Source organism: Gadus chalcogrammus, chromosome 2 (genome assembly GCF_026213295.1).
Source record: "Gadus chalcogrammus isolate NIFS_2021 chromosome 2, NIFS_Gcha_1.0, whole genome shotgun sequence".
Lineage (NCBI taxonomy): Eukaryota > Metazoa > Chordata > Actinopteri > Gadiformes > Gadidae > Gadus > Gadus chalcogrammus.
This window is the reverse complement of record NC_079413.1, coordinates 9,137,236-9,159,446: the sequence shown is the minus strand read 5'-3', so window position 1 is coordinate 9,159,446 and position 22,211 is coordinate 9,137,236. Positions and strand designations below refer to the sequence as shown.

General features: G+C 43.6%; 2 protein-coding genes across 2 annotated transcripts in view; one reads left to right on the top strand and one right to left on the bottom strand.

The window, feature by feature from the left end:
* Positions 1-683: 683 nt before the first annotated feature.
* LOC130403535 (neuronal pentraxin receptor-like) lies at positions 684-11,361 on the bottom strand. The gene is made up of 5 exons (XM_056607935.1): positions 10,615-11,361; positions 6,375-6,663; positions 5,018-5,271; positions 2,556-2,735; positions 684-1,522 (listed from the first exon to the last, which is right to left on the bottom strand). The coding sequence occupies exons 1-5, from the start codon at positions 11,332-11,334 to the stop codon at positions 1,292-1,294; spliced, it is 1,674 nt and encodes a 557-aa protein (XP_056463910.1). The 5' UTR covers positions 11,335-11,361; the 3' UTR covers positions 684-1,291.
* An 8,501-nt stretch (positions 11,362-19,862) lies between these two features.
* The window catches only part of baiap2l2a (BAR/IMD domain containing adaptor protein 2 like 2a), a gene marked incomplete at its 3' end in the record, with an annotated part of 10,449 nt that continues 8,100 nt past the window's right edge, over positions 19,863-22,211 (top strand). The window contains exons 1-3 of the mRNA XM_056608966.1: positions 19,863-20,104; positions 20,614-20,689; positions 21,752-21,838. Coding sequence (XP_056464941.1) covers positions 20,051-20,104; positions 20,614-20,689; positions 21,752-21,838 — 217 coding nt within the window. The remainder of the gene's footprint in view (positions 20,105-20,613; positions 20,690-21,751; positions 21,839-22,211) is intronic.

Below are 22,211 nucleotides of genomic sequence, written 5' to 3'. Positions count from 1 at the left end.
TTGGTTTTCATTCAAGCGCCAAATTTCGTGTTCCATAGTTTCGGAATGAATATGGCAAATTGATGATTATATTGAACTTATTGGATTTGCTGTCTAATATACATAGGAATTTTTTTTATAGTATACTTTTGTTTGCCTCGAAGAGGAGTGTAATTACCTCACACTTCAAGTCCTTCTTTCCAGTTAGTGTGTGGTGCTGAGACGTGGCAAGACCACTACCTCTCCATTCTGCAACTAGCGGCCTCATAGGCAGCACGAATCACTAAGTCTTATTTTAGATTGAGACACGAATTGCAAAATTGGGCCAAATACTAGCCCTCGCCATAATAGCAGAAAAATATGGAGTGGCAATCATGACACATGTCTAAATATACTGGGCAAAAATGGAAAACAAATAGAGTTTTTTTTTTTTTTAAGTCTACTAGTCTGCCAGCTACCAACTGAATCCATATATTTATACCATAACCTTTCCTCCTCCTCCTCCTCCTACTCTTCCTCTCCTTCTCCTACACCACCTTCTCTCCCGTCTTTTTGGCTTATCTTTGTGAAAAACTCTCATGCTGTTCTGTGCTTCTCATCGTATTCTCACATGAATAACGACTATTCTCTCCTTGAATTACAACCTCCCTCTCCCCCACTTTTGGCTCTCCCTCTCCCCACCATCAATATGCAATACCCACATACCTCCTTCACGAAACCCCTTCATCTCTGCTGCGCCTCCGACATGGGAAGGTGAAGTGAAGTCCAGCCTGGGAACTAGCACAATGCTAATTCTTTGTGTGTGTTTGTGTGTAGTGTGTACATGTGGGTGATTTGTTAAATGGCTAACACTGACACTGTGCTTTAGCCCTTGTTTTTTTAAGCTAGCTCAGCCATACTTAAATGGCCTTTCTTGTGTCGAATAAACTCACAGCATGATTTGATAGACAAGATCTGTGTCCAGTAGGCTCCCAGTGTGATTTGAATTACAAACTTTCTATCCAAAGGCAGAATTGAACAGACAAACCCTTTGTCCAATAGGTTCACAGTACGAGGATGCCCTAATCATAATAATTCCTGTAACTGTTACACTACAAGACCCAAGCAGGGATCAGACGAGCCAGTAATTATTTTTAACCATTCTTCCATCTATGGCTCGAGATGAAATTATTTTGTTAAGTTTGTCTTTCAATAACACACTGGGAGGTGGGACTTTTTCTCTTCTCACACTGGGAGGGGGGGCGGGGGGCTAATGAAACACGTGGCAACACCTTTCCCCTACACATGGTTCTGGTCTTCCCCCTCCGGCCGCTCACTGGGAGCTCCGGCTATGTTTACTGCAGGGCTCCCCGGGGTGTTTGGTGGCTCCTCCATGGACCTCCACCTCCCTCTCCGTCCAGCTGGTCAGGCTGCCCTGCGCCACACGCCCACAGCGGGCCAGACCCGCCACCTGGACAGGGGTAAGCACACGGTCCCAAAGGCCCACCTGGGCCAGCTCCCCCACCAGCGCCTGGGTTGAGTCAAAACCCCCGCCCAGCGAGTCCTGGGGGGGTGGAGATTGTGGAGAATAGAGAGCTGGTTATGGGGAGTGTGTGTGTGTGTGTGTGTGTGTGTGGGGGGGGGGGGGGGGCATGGTAGTAGTGGCAGTGTTGGTGGTGAGTACGGTTAGAGGAGTGGTGGTAGGGATGATAGTGGTGGAGGTGGTGGTGGTGGTGAGGTTGAGATAGCGGTGGTGGGAGTGGTAGGGAGCGTGAGGGTGAAAGAGAGAGGTGAAGTTTGTAAGGTTGTTGAGGCGGTGACTGTGGCAGTGTTGGTTGTAGTGTAAGAGTGTTAGTGGAAAGTCGGTGGAGTTCAGAGAAGGGGCTGGTGTAGGGGTGGCGGTGAACATGTTTGAGATAATTAGAGAGGCATAAAAGACCATTCGCAGAACTCTGATCTGAGATGAAGGGAAATGCTAAGGCTGCAGCTGCACACCACCGGCTATACACACACACACACACACACACACACACACACACACACACACACACACACACACACACACACACACACACACACACACACACACACACACACACACACACACACACACACACACACACACACACACACACACACACACACACACACACTAAAGAGGTCCAGCCTCTAGCAAGTATGGTCTCCATGGCCATTTAATCTATCATCATAAAGACATGCACGTATGTGACACTGAGTCATGCAGGGCATTCACAGGGCAATCACTCTCTATATTAATATATTTGGTTTATATGTCCAACATATTTAAACTGGCCAACTGCAGCAATAATGTTTTTGCAGTCCTCCCTTCATTGAATCATATTTTCAGTTAAATTATTCATTAAATTTTCTCATACACTCGTTCACCCGTTCACCCTCTTGCTCTTTCAATTCGATTAATCTCTCACACTGTTCAAACCTTTCACCGTTTCACTTATTCACCTCCTTAGTCTACACTCCTTCTGTCTCTCGCTCGTTAACCCCCTCACTTTTACACTCCTTCACTCCACCTTTTCAACTTTCCCTCTCACGGCTATTCGTTCTTCCCCCCTCCTCACCTGCTCCTGCCCCAGGACCAGCTGCCCCCCGGCCCGGAGGTGATGTCCAGGGGCCAGGCCGTGCCCCTCCCCCTTCAGCCTCCCTCCCTGGTAGGCCTGCCAAGCTCCGCCCTTCTGGCTCCAGCTCACACACATGTGCTGCCAGCTGCCTCGGGTAAGGTTCAACGGCAGCTGGGCCACCTGTGGGAGGGGAGGGAAGAATATGGATCGGGTTAAAACAGGGCGACTGGATAGAAGAGGGTTATCTTTGTCTATGTTTGGATATATTTGGATATATTTTTCTTCATTAAGGAGTAGGGGGTTATGGCATCTTGCTAAAGGGTGCCTATATGCTATAATTGGGGTTTAAACCCAGAAATTGAGCTCAGCTCGTAGTCAAAACACCCTGGCTCTCCTGCCCCCTTATCATGATATATATTTCTATTTATGATATATTTTTTAAATTATCAAACGGTTCATATTACATTCTATATTTTGGTATGTCAGTTGCTACTTGTTGTTAACTAAGCCTTTTCTTGCTATATTTGGATGTATTATGACATGATATCTGCTTTTTATGATGATGATGAGTTTGATTGTGACATGGATCACAGTCACAATAATAACCACAACCACCAACGACAACAACAACAAAAGCAGCGTTTATGCCAACAATGATAAGTACAGATGAAACTGTTGCCAGGGCAGGTATAATAGCCGTGGGACATTTTTCCACATCAAACGATTGGTTTAAAAGCCCTGACACACCAAACCGACGTCAAAGGACTAGCCGCGATGAAGGCTGACTGTTTCGTCGCCTCCCTGTCGCCCCCGTGTTGGCAAAATAATTGCACTTAAACACACCGCAAAGACTACAGCCGACGGCCCACTAGTACATACGTTCTGATCCTACGTGAGAAGAGATAACTCTTCCTTTCAGAAGGTGCCGGTAGTCTGTGTTTGTCATGCAAAACTGGGACACCTGAACGCCTAGGACTGTGGATGTAAACAGACGTGAAACAAGGCAGCGTTTGCCTACCATTTCACACAACTATCACTCAGAAGGTTTCATAATTTAGCACCTTGAAATATATGTGAACATGATGAATGATCAAAGGAGATGAGGTTGAAAAGGAGACAATGTTCTTGTGCGTGCCCTGTTCAGAGAACAGCATGGCAAAGTCGTGAGTCTGCTTTGCTCAATTCCGTTTCAATTTTAAGGCACATGTTCGCTCAAGCTGAACAGCAAATCAGAACTATTCTCTCGTCGACCACCTCCGCCCTTGATTAAAGATGCTTAATGGGCGGAAAAACAGCAGACAAGGGCCATAGAAAACAAGCAGAAACCCTGCACAAACTAGGGCCATGGACGCTCACCGATGGCCCAACGTCGACCGAGGGCTGTCCGTCGACACTGTGTGTCAAGGCCTCTCCATCTTTAAACCAGAGCATTGCTATGCAAAAGAGTATTAAATTCAGAAATCCTCCAAGTCATGGCATATCTGGAGAGCGCCTCGACCACAACTAAATAATCTCTTTCCTACCTCGCGGGCTTCTGCTTTGCATATGTATGAGGCAGGAGGATGTCCTGCCTCATGTAAATGTCCGCTTAGACGGCATGAGCAGTTTAGCTTGTCCGCTAAACTGGTTATTTATTCCATCTTTATGAAATATATCCTGCATATGAATTCTGCTCATGCAGCCGCATGCTGTTTTCTTTTTGAGAAATACTGTCGGAAACCATCGGTGTCGGAGTGTGCTGGTATTCATACACAATAGGTGGTAGTTATCAATGTCTAATCAGAACAAGGGATATTTGGGTGGAGGAAACCTTGCTAAAAATACATTCAGTTCCACTAAAACTAGGAACCATTCTGGGACAATGCCCATTCATCATCGCATGCATTAATTCATCATTCCCATGTTGTCAGACACACACACACACACACACACACACACACACACACACACACACACACACACACACACACACACACACACACACACACACACACACACACACACACACATTCTCTCTTTACCCCACAATACATAATTACAAGGCACATGATCAACGAGAGAACAATTCATGGATGATCAACATCTACTGGGATTTGAAAAACATAATTGGGCTCTTTTGATGATTCATGTGATTTTGGATTTGCCTACGTTCCTTCACTGTTTCACTGGTCCACTAGTTGATTACTTTTCTTCTCATTTACTTTTTCACTCAGTCCCTCTGTCACTATTTCACAGATTCCCTCATTCAAACACAGAAAGATTTTGGTCTTTCTTCTTTACTCATTCCCCCATTCACTATTTTACCCGCTCATTAATTCATACGTCATTCACATTCATTAATTCACAATTTCACTAATTAATTCACTCAATCAATAATTCACCCATTATTATTTTACACCGATTCACTGATCACTTATTCATTCGTCCTCTAATCCCCGCCTTCATGGGTCCTCTCCCGGTACCTTGTCGTTGATGAGCAGCTCGAGGGCCGAGCGGGGACCCTGTAGGAGCACCAGCTCGTTGGGCTGCCCTGGGACAGCGTAGGACAGCGGGGTGCCCGCGGGCCCCCTCTCCTCCGTGGAGCGCAGCCACATGCAGGCGGTGATGGCCCTCAGCTGGGGCAGGCTGGCCCTTACCCGGGCATACATGTAGTTGGTCCGGGATGGGAACGATACCCGGAAGCCCTCTGGGAAGGACGGAGGTGACGAGGAGGAGCCTGGGGTTGGGGAGAGAGGGACGAAGAGGGAGGCAGGAACAGGAGGAGAGGGTGCGAAACGGAGATAAGAGAGGAGATTTATTAAAGAAATACAAGATGAAGAGGTCACGGATTCCCTTGTTAAACTCGGGCTGTAGCTTAACTCTAACTTCCCTTGTTCAGTTCCACAGCCTGCACCCTCCATACACCCTCCTCCTCCTCCTCCTCCTCCTCCTCCTCCTCCTCCTCCACCAACCTCTGATCTCTCTTCACATGTATACCTGATATAGTTTTTCCCCCACTTTTGTAATCTTTCTGATCTAGACTCTTTCAAATCTGAGGATAAATTACCCAGCAGCTCGAGGTATGAACTTGAACTAAGAAAAGACGTAAGAGTAATCTATGACTTTATGTTCTGACCTATAGCTCTGTGTCTAGCCTGAATAAATAATAACAGGAGTGTTCAACATGAGGGTTCAATAATTAATTCAGAAAGGAATTAAAGCATTCAGTTTGATTCACTCTTTTCTCTCTCTTGCTTTCTCTTATAACCGTCGCTGGTCTGCACAGCAATTCATTATTTACTTTATTCCTTAAAAAAATGCATTCAATTACTTACTTATTTAACAAGGGTACTCTTTACTTGGTGCTTTACTATTACTTTTAATCATTCAGAATGTAGATAACAGGAAACAGAATGTAGAATGTAGACAAGCCAAATTATTATATTCTTTCCCTCCGATGTGGCTGTGGTGGATATGATCGCTCTCTTCATCAATGCTCCTGTTGTCGTCCCCAGAAAACATTGGTTACACTCATATAAGTTCTGTTAATCATTTGGACTTGTTTGGAAATATTAAAGTGAGCTGCAGGCTTCCTGGTTCATGAATATAGTTCAGCCGGCCGGCTGTTTATTCATACTCTAATTCAGCAATTTATTGTAACAGTCAAGTCGTAAAAAATAGTATCATCCTTTTTTACTTTGTTGTAGTCTCTCTCTCTCTCTCTCTCTCTCTCTCTCTCTCTCTCTCTCTCTCTCTCTCTCTCTCTCTCTCTCTCTCTCTCTCTCTCTCTCTCTCTCTCTCTCTCTCTCTCTCTCTCTTACCCCCCTCCTCCCCCCTCACCGTGCTCCAGGCCTGCCAAGCGGAGGTGGAGCTGATGGAGGCCCTGGTCAATGTCATGGCGGTGCTTCTCTGTCTCCATCCTCAGGGCTTTCCTCTCTTTCTCCAGTAGCTCCACCTTCCTCTCCAGCTGACCCTCCAGGTCCTCCACAGCCCTGCGTCCTCCACCACCCACACCGTCGGCTCCTCCATGCCCAGTTACGGAGAGGGTCCCTGGGCTGTCGTCCACGACCGTTGCCCTGGAGCTGTTGGTGTCCGTTGTTTGGTTTTGGGGGAATGGGCCGATGTCTGACTGCAAGAAAGGTGGATCGTATTATAATAGTTATTAATCATAACTAATAAAACCTTGTACTCTTTCAAACCCCCAAAATAACTAATCTTAATTGTCTACGTAATGAATAAATAATGAAAAGTCATAGTGATAGTTAGCGATCAGAGCTGAGCATCAATAAAACTTGTCTAATTAGGTCTTGCTGCCACATTTATTTAAGTGATTACCGTTTACCTCTCTGCCGTTGGATTTTCAATATGCCTTCAGATAGGCCTACAAGTTAAACTTTTTACCTTTTGACTTCGATTTATAAACTGGGCATTTAACAAGTGATTACCCCAATTAATTGTGTATCATGCATATTTATGCCAACTACAAAACATCTAAATGGCTTTGATATTTTCAATTTAAAATCCCCAAAGGCAACATAAATGCAAGGGTTGTTGTAACAGCTCTAAAAGTGTAGCTTGACTTTGGTTTCTGTCTTTGTCTGTCTTTGCACAAAAATAGGCTACCTTTGCTGCACCTTCAAATTGTGATGAAAAGTTCGGCCCCTAAAACTTCAGACAATCTCCCCTACACAGTGATACTATACAGCTCCTGTTATTGTTATTGTGCATTTATATGAAATAACACTACAGTATATACAGACATTCCCTTCAGGCAAACAGGAAGGCTTTCCTGCTTCAGGTGTTACAGGGAATTTAATCAACCCTCAACAGAGCCTATAGGATCCTGACATGTACAGGAAATTAACAAATCACAGAGTCTCTAAAGACAAGTACAGCCAACCTAGATGCGAGACTGACTAATGAATGCGACCGCTCTTAAGGTGAGCAATACTGTCTCCGGATGAGCTTTGTCTCAATTAACATCCCATAAATTATGCATCGGTAAAGACACCACAAGAAACTAATCAGTGATCGCCTGGGGCAGATCCAGTGGGGGAGAGGAGATTTCCTCTGCATGCTCCCACGCAAACAAACAAATGGCTTATTGATAGGCACACTGAAACACAGCTGATGAAAGGAGGAGAAGATGTAGACAGGGGATATTAAATCAATGGACTCAGCTTGTTCCCTATGCTTTTATATTGCCCAGTATCAACCGCCAGACCCAACTTTGTATCTGGAGCCTATGTTGTGCGTCCCGTGTGTGTGTGTGTGTGTGTTTGTGTGTGTGTGTGTGTGTGTGTGTGTGTGTGTGTGTGTGTGTATGTGGTCAGAGTGCAAGAGTTAATATCATTGGTAATGCAGCATATCTGATGTGTACACATGAAGGTACTCATGGATTGCTAGTGAATGCAGTGTAAAAAGCTGCAAAGATCATTCTGAAGATCTCATATATACTGTGTATCTGTATATGACATGCGTCATATATGTTAACAATTGAACGGCCTTGTTTCAACATGCTTGTTGTAAGTCATAACTGTACATCTGCATTATTTGAATTTCTAGTAAGAACGCTTAAGAAATGTACTGTTTTCAATCCTCTGTTGCAGACATTCTTACTTCTTCCTTCCCATAGTATAACGGAGAAACATAGAGAAATAATATAAATAATCTTACCCAACCTGACAACAAATATGTGAGTGTCAGAGACAAATTCCAAGACTGAAATGTTAACACTAGGTGATGTGACCTGGATCAGCTTCATTATAGAATAATCATATCTGTATTCTTATATATAATCACTGTGTTCGGATGACCCCAGGCCCTCTCAGACGAGTGCTAAATAAATCCCAAACACACCATATGCATTGGTGTAACGCGTAGCACTAAAGCAACAGACATGCCTGTCTAAATACAAAGCCCTGCAACACTTGAGTACCAGCTCTTCTGATTCCAGCAACAAAGCCAGAAAAACAAAGCTTTCTCGAAACCTACAATCTAGAGGTGCTTGCAGTTGTTGCTTGCTTGCTAATCTGCTGTCTTAGAGCAGGACTTCTGGGGTGGTGGGGGGGAATGTGGTGCAGGCCGGAAACCCAAAACTGAAAAGGCTGGAGTTATTACGTTTTATTCCGGTTTCGTTGTGGATACATTCTACTGAAGAGAATCTCATCTCACGCATACGGATGAGTCCTGCAGAAAGGTATTTTAATGTTGTTGTTTTTCTACAGTTACCATTCTACACGGTGTTGATTTGAAACCTTTACAGACACTTTTTACCATTCACCCGTGCTGGCCGAGTTTATGTTCGCTGTTAATAGACTGTTTCTAATAATAATTACAAACATATTCTTGCCTCCAGCAACATGATAGGCAAAAACTAGAGGAGAGGAGAAAATTAAAACTCCTGTACACCCAGGTTTGAGTTGGTTTTCTGTTAACTTTAGATTATTAAACCACTGTTTGGTGAGACTATTTGGTTTCTAAAGCGACAGTATTCACAAATCCAACTCACAAAACGGTCACGCCAGCACCAATGACGATCCCTATAAAAAATAACGCAAACTATTATAGCAGAAAGGTAGACTGTACACTGTCAAGCTATGGATTGAAGTTATAGATGTAAGGAGAAGGTGTATGACATAGATTGACTGAAGTTCTAGATATGGTAAGGCAGATGTATGGTATGGATTAAGGGTGTAGCCGCAGACGCCACTCTGGTGAGCATGGTAGATACGATGGCTAACATATGGCTCAATAAAGATATCTATATTTCAGAAACCAAAGCTGTGTAAGACATATACATGTTTCAGTCAGTCTTCGGATTGCCGCCCCCGTTTGCTATTTTCATTCCAAGTTATATATTCAACATAAAGAATATAGGAAAGCACCTCTACAACCTTGTCCTACATAAGGGACACCAATAGAGACGTTTTGCGTGTGTGCGTGTGTGTGTCTCAGTAAACTGTGTGAATTATAGATGCCATCTGCTGAGCTAAAACCGTCTCTCGTACCCCTCTGCCTGAGATTGCTCCGTTATATTTTCACAACGCTACGCATTCGCTGCGCCACACCTTCCACTTCCCTAGCCTCCACCTTCACCTATTCATTCCCTGCCTCCCCCTCTAGCTCTATTTCCTACCCTCCACCCTCCCTGGTTTCTCAGAGCGGCTGGCCAATGATTCGCTGGTGTAGCGGGAACACTGAGGAAACACTGAGCAGAAAGAGCAATCAATGGCACATTAAATAGACACGCAAGGACACACACATACACACATACACACGCAAATGCACACACACACACACAAACACACACACACATTTACACAAACACATACACACGCACGCTCTTGCATATGCACACACATTCACACAGTAAACACACACACATACACACTCTTACACATGGCAGGGCACGCGCGCACACACACACACTCACACATATATTCATGCATGCAGGCAGGCACACACATACACACACACACACACACACACACACACACACACACACACACACACACACACACACACACACACACACACACACACACACACAACACACACACACACACACACACACACACACACACACACACACACACACACACACACACACACACACACACACAGGAACACAGGAACACAAATGCAAAACAACATCAAACACAATCCCTCCCCCCCTCACACACACTGTGCTCCTTTTCAAAGTGGAAATACCCCTGTTTCATTACAGAGCTCATACGACTGAGAATGGGGGGGAGGTGTGTGTGTGTGTGTGTGTGTGTGCGCGCGCGCGTGTGTGTGTGTGTGTGTGTGTGTGCGTAACATGACCTGCCAAGCGATAGAGATGTGTTAGCGGCAGCTGAGGGGGGACACTCGCACTGATGTTAATACACGCAAAAACTCATGAATATTAATATTTATTTTCATGAAGGGTTTCCAAGCTTTGTCACGATATGAAGTGGCTTTTCAAGGGAACCATACGAACATGATTAATTAGAAATGTCTGAATTCAATATAGAGTAGGCCTAAGGACTTTGTTTTCTCCGTATTCTTACCTTGAAACTAGACTAGAAACACCTACCTCTAGCTTCTCTATGCGATCTTTGAGCTGAGTGATTGCCTGCTCCAGTTCGTCCACAGCCCGGACGGTGAGCAGGTGGACACTGTCGGGGGCAGAAGCCGGGCTGTCCCGCACCATGATCCGGTCATGTTGCCCCTTCTCCCCAACGGCCGCGGCAGTGGCACCACCTTTGGCCCCCAGCATCCCCGCCACACTCCCGCGCCTCTCCGAAATGATGCGGCCGCCTTGCTCCCTCTCACAATCCGTCAGTTTACCCGATAGCTCCCTTATAGTCCGTTGATCGGTGATGATCTGGTCTTCCTGCTGCTGGACGGTCTGCCGTAGCTCTTCGGCGGCAGTTCGGAGGTTCCCCTCCGCGGTCGCAGACAGCGACAACGGCTCGTCCGCCGCTTGTTGATTAAAGTTTCTCGGGTCGCACTCTCCCGCGGGGATCGGCGTGCAGATGAGTCGACTGACCCTCGGGTCGTGTCCGGTGAGTCCCGTGACCCCGAGTCCCGCCTTGAACGTCGGCGTCTCCGACTGTGGGGTTTCAGAACCATGGAGAGCTCCGACCAGAGGTCCGGCCCGAGCCACGGAGCCCCGCGACGCCGTGGTCTGAGCGACGGATTGCGCATACAGCGACTGGTTGTCCGCCGACGGCTGCTGGTGTGGTACAACCTTAGACGATCCGGTGTGCACGGCGGCGATGATACAGATAACTGCTCCAATGAAGGCCACCATCCCGGCGGCCAAGATCACAACGATGAACTTCAGTTTGGCGGTGGGAACGATCAAGAATTAGAAATGAAAAGGTAAAAATGGAACGGTGTAAAGCCACTGATTTCCGGAAGAAATATCCAATCTCCTGGATATCAAGAAGCCGTTCTTGCTCTTTCCTGCTATGAAACGGCGTTCTTCCTGCTTTTCCCTGTATCTTCCTCTGTACGTTTAGTTTTCAGCCAGTTGCAGCGGATCAACAATCCTTACCGTGAGCCTAAGATCTTTTCTCTCATACCGAGTCGATATAAATCATCCAGTCTGTCCGCTCAGCAGCCTTCAGTCGCGCGCGCATGCTTTTACTGCGAGCGAGAGAGAGAGAGATGAAGAGATAAAGAGAGAGGGAGAGAGAGAGAGATAGAGAGAGAGAGACAATGGATAATGAGAGAGAGAGAGAGAGAGAGAGAGAGAGAGAGAAGGAGAGAGAGAGAGAGAGAGAGAGAGAGAGAGAGAGAGAGAGAGAGAGAGAGAGAGAGAGAGAGATTTAGAGAGAGAGAGAGAGAGAGAGAGAGAGAGAGAGAGAGAGAGAGAGAGAGAGAGAGAGAGAGAGGGAGAAAGAGAGGGAGGGACAGAGCCTATAGGCTAGGTTTGTTCTTTCCGTTACTTATATTAGACAAGCTTTCATACTGTCACCCCACTATCCACAGAGAAATATATATATATTTTAAAAAAAAATCAAAAAAGATCATCATCCGCATGGCTTAGCCTAACCCCGCGGGCAGCAGAGTTATGTCCGTCATAACTCAAGTCCAGGGCTCCTCTTGGGACGGCCCGACAGCAGCTCGAGACACTGATTGCATTGTAGGTGGTTTGCGGGCGCACACACACACACACACACACACACACACACGCACACACACACACACACACACACACACACACACACACACACACACACACACACACACACACACACACACACACGGTCACACACACACACACACACACACACACACACACACACACACACACACGGTCACACACACACACACACACACACACACACACACACACACACACACACACACACACACACACACACACACACACAACCACACACACACACACACACACACACACACACACACACACACACACACACACACACACACACACACACACACACACACATACACACACACACACACACCCATCACACACATCCATACTCACCCACACCTACACGCACTTGTGGGTTCGTTTGGGTGTGTTTCTGTATGGATGTGCGTACGTGTGTGTGTGTGTGTCTTTCTTTCAAATCAAACACACGCACACGCAAATACACACACACACACGCACGCGCACTGACAGCTATACCGGTGCAAAGCATGGTGTTTGGCTTTTCATAAATTCCGCCATGCACTCGTGTCTCACAAGCAGGTTCAAGATAAGACGCTGACTATAACAGGGCACTATATGATGTAGGCCTACGAGAATGGCACTGGAACACCTTCTTCAGCTGAACACGGTAAATACATCACACTCTCCCGACAGGACCGGCTGCTGGTGAGCGCTAGGTTATCGAAGTGTAGCCTACTGCTATTATCGTGACAACTTGACAGCTATGAATGCACCTATCGCGATGGGTGGACTTCTTGACGGACCCATCGCAGTGAGAGAGACGGTCGCAGTAACAGCTGATTGATTTGATCATTTATTGATCGAGTGAGATGGTAGTTAGTCCTACTGGCTACATGTGATTATAATGAATACAGGGAATTGTAATGATTACATGAGAGTGGATTTGTATTTTAATTAATGTTCCTTAATGTCTCATCAACATGTGCAATAGGTCATGCGTGTAATACGTATGCTTGTCTGACAGACATCTTAGATGTTAGTGAGACTATATGCATTATGCATCAGGAAGATATCAAATGCCGCGATTTGGGCCTTCGTGTAATATATTCTCATCACGCACATAACAGGTGGGGCTATAGTAGGAAATTCTAGATGAGATGAAACATGATGAATGATAGTGATCATGTGTGTGTGTGTGTGTGTGTGTGTGTGTGTGTGTGTGTGTGTGTGTGTGTGTGTGTGTGTGTGTGTGTGTGTGTGTGTGTGTGTGTGTGTGTGTGTGTGTGTGCCTGTTTGTGAGAGTTGTTTAAAATTCCTGTCATGTCCATGGGATGCTAATGACGCCACCTATCGGACGATTTTAGCCGACAGTTCATTCAGTTGGCTCACGGATATAAATGCTGCATGAGTTTTATGATCGCGCCTTTAGCCTCTCCAGCTCTCTTTTTCCGCCCCCCCCCTCCCCCCCCCCCCCCCCCTCCCTCTCTCTCTCTCTCTCTCTCTCTCTCTCTCTCTCTCTCTCTCTCTCTCTCTCTCTCTCTCTCTCTCTCTCTCTCTCTCTCTCTCTCTCTCTCTCTCTCTCTCTCTCTCATATCGTGTTGGCTTCAGCGTTCATCCCGGAGCTCACGGGTAATAAATACTTAAATGTTGTTTGAAAAGAGAAGAGCTATACCAAATCAACGTTAGTCACGTTGAAAACGAACACGCAGAAAATAATAATCAGAAGATGACCCACAATGACAGTCTGGATCGTATATCTCCTTCAGAGTTTAGATTCTCTGCCCGAGCCCGAGCCCGATAGGTAGGCTACGCAGATAGTGGCGATATTTCCCACCACTATCCTCGGGCCGGGTCCGGCCGGGCCTTTGATCGACAATTACTTTTTTTATCATTTGTTTATTGGCCTAATCTGAGGAGAAATCTATGCCATAAACACAAATATTATAGGCCTTTATTACACGGGTCTTCTCAATGCCGCGAAAAAATACATTGCAATGGCGTAAACGTACCTTTACAAGTTTTTAAAAATTAATTTTCAACCTTTCAAAACTTATTTCTCAATGTATGAAAACCTGTTTGCAGAATCCCATTTACAAGGTTTCAAAACCGGGAAACAATGAAATACACTGTTAGAACAGTGCCAGATTTGAAACTCAAATGCGCTGGTGAAATTGTTTGAACTTTGAAAACATGTTTGTGAAAAAAAAAATACTTTGAAAATGTGTTGGTGAAAATGATGAAGAAGATAAAATAGAACACAAAATCATGTTTACAGATGTTTGAATTTTTGTTTGAATTTTTTTCAGGTTATAATCTCTTTTTTCAGTGTTGCAAAACCTTTTTAACAAGGTGTTGAGTTTTCAAACCGAGACTTACAAGCCTTTGAATCTGTTTTTTTTCAGGTTTGAATTATGGCAGGAAACTGGCTCCATACTCTATGAAGAGCCTGGGCACTTCCTATACGCCCCATTGTACCGATCTTGGTTGTAGTTCCATCAGACATCCACTGGGGGTGATCGCGGGCCAGTCCAGATTGAATGGGAGTCTATGGGGCTGGACGGCTAAATATGTCTCTTTCACCTGCTTGTCGTTGAAATATCGCAAATTTTATTGCAGATTCCGCAAGTTCAATATAGATTATGGTTCAAAAGTCAAATTAATGAGTAGGCCTTCTTATGTCCTTTCAATTTCTCACAGTTTGGGCCGTTGTTGGCCATACACGCTAGCATTCTGCTAATGAATGCTGATTGGTCAGGGACGGACTTGCGAGTGATTACGACCAGAGACCAGGCCCCCAGGATAGGCGCATACTTCCGCAATCCACCAGTCCTCAGAGGCCAAGCCTGGTATTGCAGCTGTTTAAGCTGGGAGTGGACGGGGGTCCGTCATTTCATGTGGCCCAGAAGTAGATATCGCCGTCCACTCCAATACAAGTGGGGAACAGGATTGTGTCTCCGCAAAAAATGTCTGGATATCAATCAAAGGCTCATAATTATATTTCTACCCTGTTCTAAAAATATGTAAGTTTTTTCTTTTCAAAATGCCTCCTCAAGCGTTTTATTAGCAGTTTATGTTGGGTGGGCAGCTGAAAGGAGCCGTACTGAAACAAACGGCTCCTTGCTATGGACCTATTTTGAAGTGCACGGCTCCATTAACTTCCGAATTAAATTAAATTCCGAATTAACTTCCATTAACTCCATTAACTTCCAAAGTCTGATATTTGTCCTTTTACTTAACATGAATGGCATTGAACACGGATATATAACACACATATCATTGAAATAGCTGTAACAGGAACGGACGTATTGATTACCTCAATGATTATGGGAGACCTACGTAATTTTCATAATATTGTTAATTGTCTAATATTAACATTTCAGTTGCGTTGGTAGGTATTTCCTTTTCATTTGCTTGTTTATCTATGTATGACAGGGTTATGGTTAGCTATGTATGACAGTTGACAATGTTGGTGTATTACAATTCATTATTTGGGTAGGCTACTCCAACTTCGTTGCTGGTCGATATGTAAACATTTACTTTTATATAAATTATTGATTGCATTTTTCGTAAATAGTTAGTTGGAAGGAATCTGTTTCTTAAGCAATAACATTGAACTAAATTTTTTAGGCCTACATACGTTTACTATGTTACTATGGTATTATATGGAGCAATCTTACATATTTATGAAGTTTCCAGATCAATAAAGTTCTATCTCTTTTTATTTGAACTGCCTGTATGTCCTCTTGATTATAGTATTACAGTGTGTACCTTGGTTATCAGCTATCATAGAATGGTGTCAATGTGGTATTGGCATATATATTCCAGAATTTGAAAAAGGATATGGATATAGAGTGGGTGACTTTATCAGTATACTCAATCGAGATGGCCACAATAATAACCGCTCTTAGATGGGTTGTAGATACTAAGTTTTATAACAGATAATTCAATACGTGAAGATTTGGTGATAGAGTTAAAGCATCTTCTTTTAAATATTATAAGCCTTGGTTTAGTTATTCATTTTTGTTGGATTCCAGCCCACCATGGAATATATGGAAATGAAATTGCTGATAAATTAGCTAAAAGATACTAACCTAATTAGAAGAATTTAACCTTAAGTATATATATTTTTATTTTTATTTATTCATTTCTTTTGTTAGTTTGTTTATTTTGTTTCGTTAGTTTGGTTTTTTCTTTGAATTCATTTTTATGATTTAAAGTATCATTTGCCAACGTCCTTGTCACAAACTCCTGTGTAGTAGTCCAGTAGGTGGCGGTATATGAGGAAAAACTATGATCCGCCGCTAAACTAGAAGAAGAAGAAGATCTCTGCATCCGGTACGTCACGGACTAGGTCACGTGTCTTGGCCACATAACGCGGAAGCAAATCGCTCCTGTATGTTACCCTGCGCCACTGAGCAGTTTGTATAGGAGTGAATGGGCGGCCATTTTCCAGTCTGTGGTCCATCCTTTAATATGTCCATGCCAGAGACCCCTCTTGACGGCATCTGAAGCTGAAGCACAATCAGAAACATTATCTTAAGGAGGACCTTCCGTCGAAGTTAATTTTTGCGTACTTTATTTATATTTTCCTGCAGGCCCTTTTATTTTTTATATAGTTATGTACGGTGAAAGTACATGGGCATAAATGGAATTTCTTCCATTTCTTGTGTTCAATGTTCAATGTGTTATATACATGGTAGGTACGGTATGACCACCTTAAATAATACAGTCAATGTCCCGCTCAATATAATTTCATCTGTCATTGTCTATTTTTCGAAAATAAAGATAGTTTAAAAAAGAAATGCCTCGTAAATGTGCAATGATAAACTGCACTAACAGTGGAAACGGATTGTCCGTCTTTTCGTTTCCCAAGGACAGAAAAAGGTAACGTACTTCCTTGCTCCTGTATGAATGGTCCTCGGCTACCTGAGGCTGCACCTGGTAAGGAAAGTTGCGCTGGAGCCCGGGTAAAATCGCACATGGCTTATTCAAGTTGCGCGCTAGACATTCTCCAAGTGTCGAGACTCAAACACTTAACTTACCTTAACCGATTGTTCCATACAAATTGTTAGCTAACGGTTTAACAACTTCAACATCTGCTATTACAGTCGTTCTTTTTTTGTAGGACTTGGGTTAATGATCTTGCACAGAGGGAAAACCATCTACACCACTTGTCATTGATTTCTATTCATTCACTGATCTTTACAGATGGCTTTGTTTTAAGCCATTGAATATAATTGCTCTGCCCTGCAACACATTATAAGCTACACATGTTTGTTAAATGAGAAATATGGTCTGGGTCACATTGAAACAGTAACAGTTGTATACCAGTAATTATACAAACATTATACCAACATTGCAACAGGCCAGTTTATTCAAACATCACACTAACAAGAACACAAACAGAACAGTAACTAATAGTAAATAATAAAAAAAGAGAGAAATGATTTAAACAACACTGAACATACTGAACAGAGGCAGAGAAAAAGGTCAGAGGAAGAAGACTTGTCCGTTGTCGCACCATCAAGGTCCAACTGTAGAGATCAAGAAAGGAAGAGGCATGAGGAGGAGGTCAACAGAACACTGCTCTCTAGGAGATTGTTTACTGATGTAAACTAAATTGATGCAGTGTTAAAATTATGACTCTAATCCAGGTTTCTATTTCAGGAGAAAGAAATAGCTCATAATCGTTACTAAAAAAAAGCTTTATCATCGGCACTAGTGAGGATTAAAAAAACACTCTCTGTAAGTAACATACATATGTAAAACATTCACGCATTTCTTTTTTTTTATATTAGCTCACTAAAACTCTGTAACTAGTGTATTAAGCAAAAAAAAAGCCTTACCTCCAACAGCTGGAGTTATCGTTGCGGGGAAATGCGGAAGTGCGGAAGTGCCGAAGTGCGAAACTGCCGTAAAGCAGTACCTCTGACAGTATGACAATGTGTAACATCATCGCATGTTTTTAATGCCTTTTTAGAACAGATACGTGACCTTAAAAATGTCAATATTCAGCTGAGTTTATTATCTTAGCCCCTCCTTTTGAACGCAACTTTCAAATTACTTCACAAAAAATTACATCGTGAGAAAAGTGGATTCTGAGGATAAAACCCCATAGGCTCCCATTCATTCTGGACTCGCCTGCGAGCGCCCCGCGTGGACAGAGATTATTACTGCAACCAGTCCAGAAAACCGGAACTAACCAGCGAATGCCCATTCTCCTCATATTGTAGTAGTCCCAGCGACTTCCGTTGCTAAGCTACGTCACTGTCTTTGCCGACAAATAATTTTTCTGCTGATCAACACTACGAATGCTGGTAACAAATAAATTGTAAAAAGAGACACCATGTGAAGTTATTTTTTCGTTTTGTCAAGTAGCCGTGTAATAAGCGGGATAATGTGTAGAACGTCGCCGGTCATTATCGACAATAAGCCCCTCCAGGGCTTATATTTATTTTTCGCTGCGCGTCGGTGTCCTGTTCACCCTGTCGGGGCTTATTTTCCCGATAATGACCGGCGTTCTATACATTATCCCTTTTATATTTAGCAGGGTAGGCCTAGTAACAAATGTATACAAAGATACATATGTAGGCCTATTAAAAAAATGTCGGGTTGAAATCGGGCTCGTAATTACAGTTAATGTGTCGGGTCGGGCCGGGCTCGGACAGAACGTGCACGGGCTCGGGCCGGTTCGGGCTTGATTTTCTGGGCCCGATCTAAGCTCTAATCTCCTTTAACATTTCCTTGTAATCATCATCATCATCACCATCATCATCATCATCATCATCATCATCATCATCATCATCATCATCATCATCATCATCATCATCATCATCATCATCATCATCATCATCATCAGAATCATCATCCTCAATACCAACATTATTTATTATGGTCATCATCATTCACATTGTGTACTTGTGTCCCGGAGAGATGCAGGGTTGTGATTGACGCTGCAGAGCGAATCTTTATGAACCCAGTCCCCACCGATGTGTGCTGTCGCTTTTATGAGTTTGCAAGAAAACAATTATTAGTTTCCCCTCATTGTTCTGCCTCCTGGGAACTTTGCATTTTAAGTTGACCAAACTTTAGGGCAATAATAACAGCACGAATAAAGCACTCAAATATACAATTTAAGATAATGATATTGCTAGCAAATAAAATAACAAGGTTTGATCCACTATTGCAATAACAAAAGCAAGATTCGAAGCAAAGGTGCATTTTCCTTATTGCCTGTCAACCCGGGTCTGCTATGGCTAACTAGGCGACAGCAGTTGTTTTAATTAATCTAGATATTTTTTCATATTCTAATATAAACATAAAGGTTATCACAAGTTTTGATAAACCACCAGTTGTCAAACCAACAAATCAAAAGCAATTGAATGTGTTTTTTATTTCCTTAACAAGCAAGCTAAGATTCGTGAACACACAAATCTTCAAGGATGAAATATGGCCTATAGAATAAAAAAAAGTTGCGTCATCTTTTAAGTTAAAAAACCGGTCTACTCTCTTTTGTTATTGCTCATTATTTTATTTTCGACGAATAGCCTTAGTATGCAGAGTTCTATAGTAGCCTAATTACCTACCACAAAGTAGCCTAAAAACACGCCTACATTCACTATGACCATATGTGAGCAGACACTGAGCAGCTATTGTTTTTATGTTTCTGCCTTGTTAATAATTCACCTCACTCTTTCACTGCGCGCACGGTGTCGATTACTCACTCGACGTCCTACCCCAAGTCCACAAACCATAAACTGCGTTCTTGGTCGAGAACAGTGTAAAGGTTGTGTGTCTTTTTTTTGGGGACTGCCGCGTGTTTCGGAGCCCGCCAACAAACCAAGTGTTTCCCCAGGAGTTTGACGAAAACCGATCCGACATGTTGTCTCCTAATGACGTGCAGCTCCACATGGATACACTAGAGATCTACTCGGTAAGTGGCAGCGACGACAATATTTCACTGTAGGCAAATTTAGTCGGGCTCTGAACCATACTGTAGAAGTGAGATAACTGGATAAATTGTAAAAAATGTGGTGCGTGCGCAAAAGTGGTAGTTTCCTTGCACCTGTGCCATGGCCCAAAACTTAAGAACGTTATGTAAACGGCACATTTAAGGGACTTTACATTGTTTGTCTTGTTTAGAAATAAATGTGTTGTAAGTTTACAAGCTACATTTGTTTCAGCTCACATGTACCCTATACATAGCCTATGTCATATTTTACAGCCTTTTACATTTATAAAAAATTGCAATTTGATCTCCTTTTAATGGAGGCCTATTCATAATAAAGTTCATCTGTGTGTGTGTGTGTGTGTGTGTGTGTGTGTGTGTGTGTGTGTGTGTGTGTGTGTGTGTGTGTGTGTGTGTGTGTGTGTGTGTGTGTGTGTGTGCGTGTGTGTGAGTGTGTGTGTGTGTGTGTTTGTGTGTGTGCGTGTATGTATCAGAGGCTGTTGAATCAACTCAATCCAAGCCTGCAGAAACTGGTGTCTCTCGGCAATAGTTACATCCAGGCTTTCTATGGTGAGAAAAAAAACCACGTTAAACATTAAAGAAAATAACAATCGAACAACTGTTCGTCTGATCCAGTAAAAGCAGCACATCTAATCAGTATCTTACCATAGAAGCCATTGCAGTACATGTGCATAAACTTTATGGGCACAATAAATGCACCATGCTGGAGGGTGAGGATAAGGGAGCTGACAATGTTTGTCCAGGAGCCGGGGATCCTGTGTGTGTATGTCTGGGGTTTGTTCTGGCTGGTTCACAGACTCGTCCCCTGGGTTGGGCTGGTGTTGTTGAGATGTTGGGCGCCTGGCAGTATGACAGCTCAGAATGGTCCTATACGTTTTCACTCCATATACTTCCATAAGCTTGATCCGGCTTGAGGAAAGCAAATGTTTGATATGATGAGGACAACACAGTGCTACTCTGGTGAGCATAACAGACCAATCAGAAGCACTCCAAATGGCAAATGTTAAATTGAGTTCAATTCCATTAGATTAAATCAGTTAGATTAATTTCAATTGTACTTGCATAGCTCTTAATCACAGTTACAGTCTCAAAGGGTTTAACAGGCCATATATATGACACCCCCTAGCCTAACCCCCAAGAGGGCAAGAAAAAACTCCATTCATTAACAAGAAAGAAATCTTGAGAAGGAAATAGACACATTTTCTTTCATATCTTTCAAAGTCATTATGTCAAGATACAGACCAGAGGTGACAGAACAATGTCCATCCTTTGAGTTTTTTAATATCGGCATTAGGTCATAGTGAGGCAGAGATGAGTGTGAAGAAAGTTGTGTACAAGGAACAAAGGGGTTTGACCAAGCTGGCATTTGCCATTGCTCTCTCATCGCTTTTTTCGCTACTCAGACCTCAATGCTCACATGTGTGAGCCAAATTATTTCAGCAGGCTGGACTCACTGAGGTGTAGCACTCTTTAACAAGAGAGCCTTGGCGAGGAAAGCAGACAAATGTCAGCCATGCTTGTGAAACCTAAACGACTATTCAAATTGAATAAGTGTGTCACATTGGTGTGTATGTGTTTGTGTATGTGTGTGCATGTGTCTGTGTGCTTTAGTCCTTGCCACCACCAGCGAGGCCTACTTCAAAGCGCTTGCCAGGATCGGGGAGCAGGCGTTGGGCACCAAGTCATCAGGCTCCATAGGTAAGGAAGACATGTATTTTGGGGTCGACAAAACAGCAAATATAAGGTTTTGTTTGTGTATCTTTGTGTCTGCTTCACTTTGGTTTGTGCATATGTGTGCTTTCAATGCTTTCAAGTATGTGTTTGTGTGTGTGTGTGTGTGTATGTGTGTGTGTGTTTGTGTGCTTCCCGTGTATGTTTGAGACCACACGGCAACACGTGTGTGTGTGTGTGTGTGTGTGTGTGTGTGTGTGTGTGTGTGTGTGTGTGTGTGTGTGTGTGTGTGTGTGTGTGTGTGTGTGTGTGTGTGTGTGTGTGTGTGTGTGTGTGTGTGTGCGTGTGTGGTGTACACAAGTGTCTGTGTCTGTCTGTGTGTTGGGACTCGGGTGCGGTG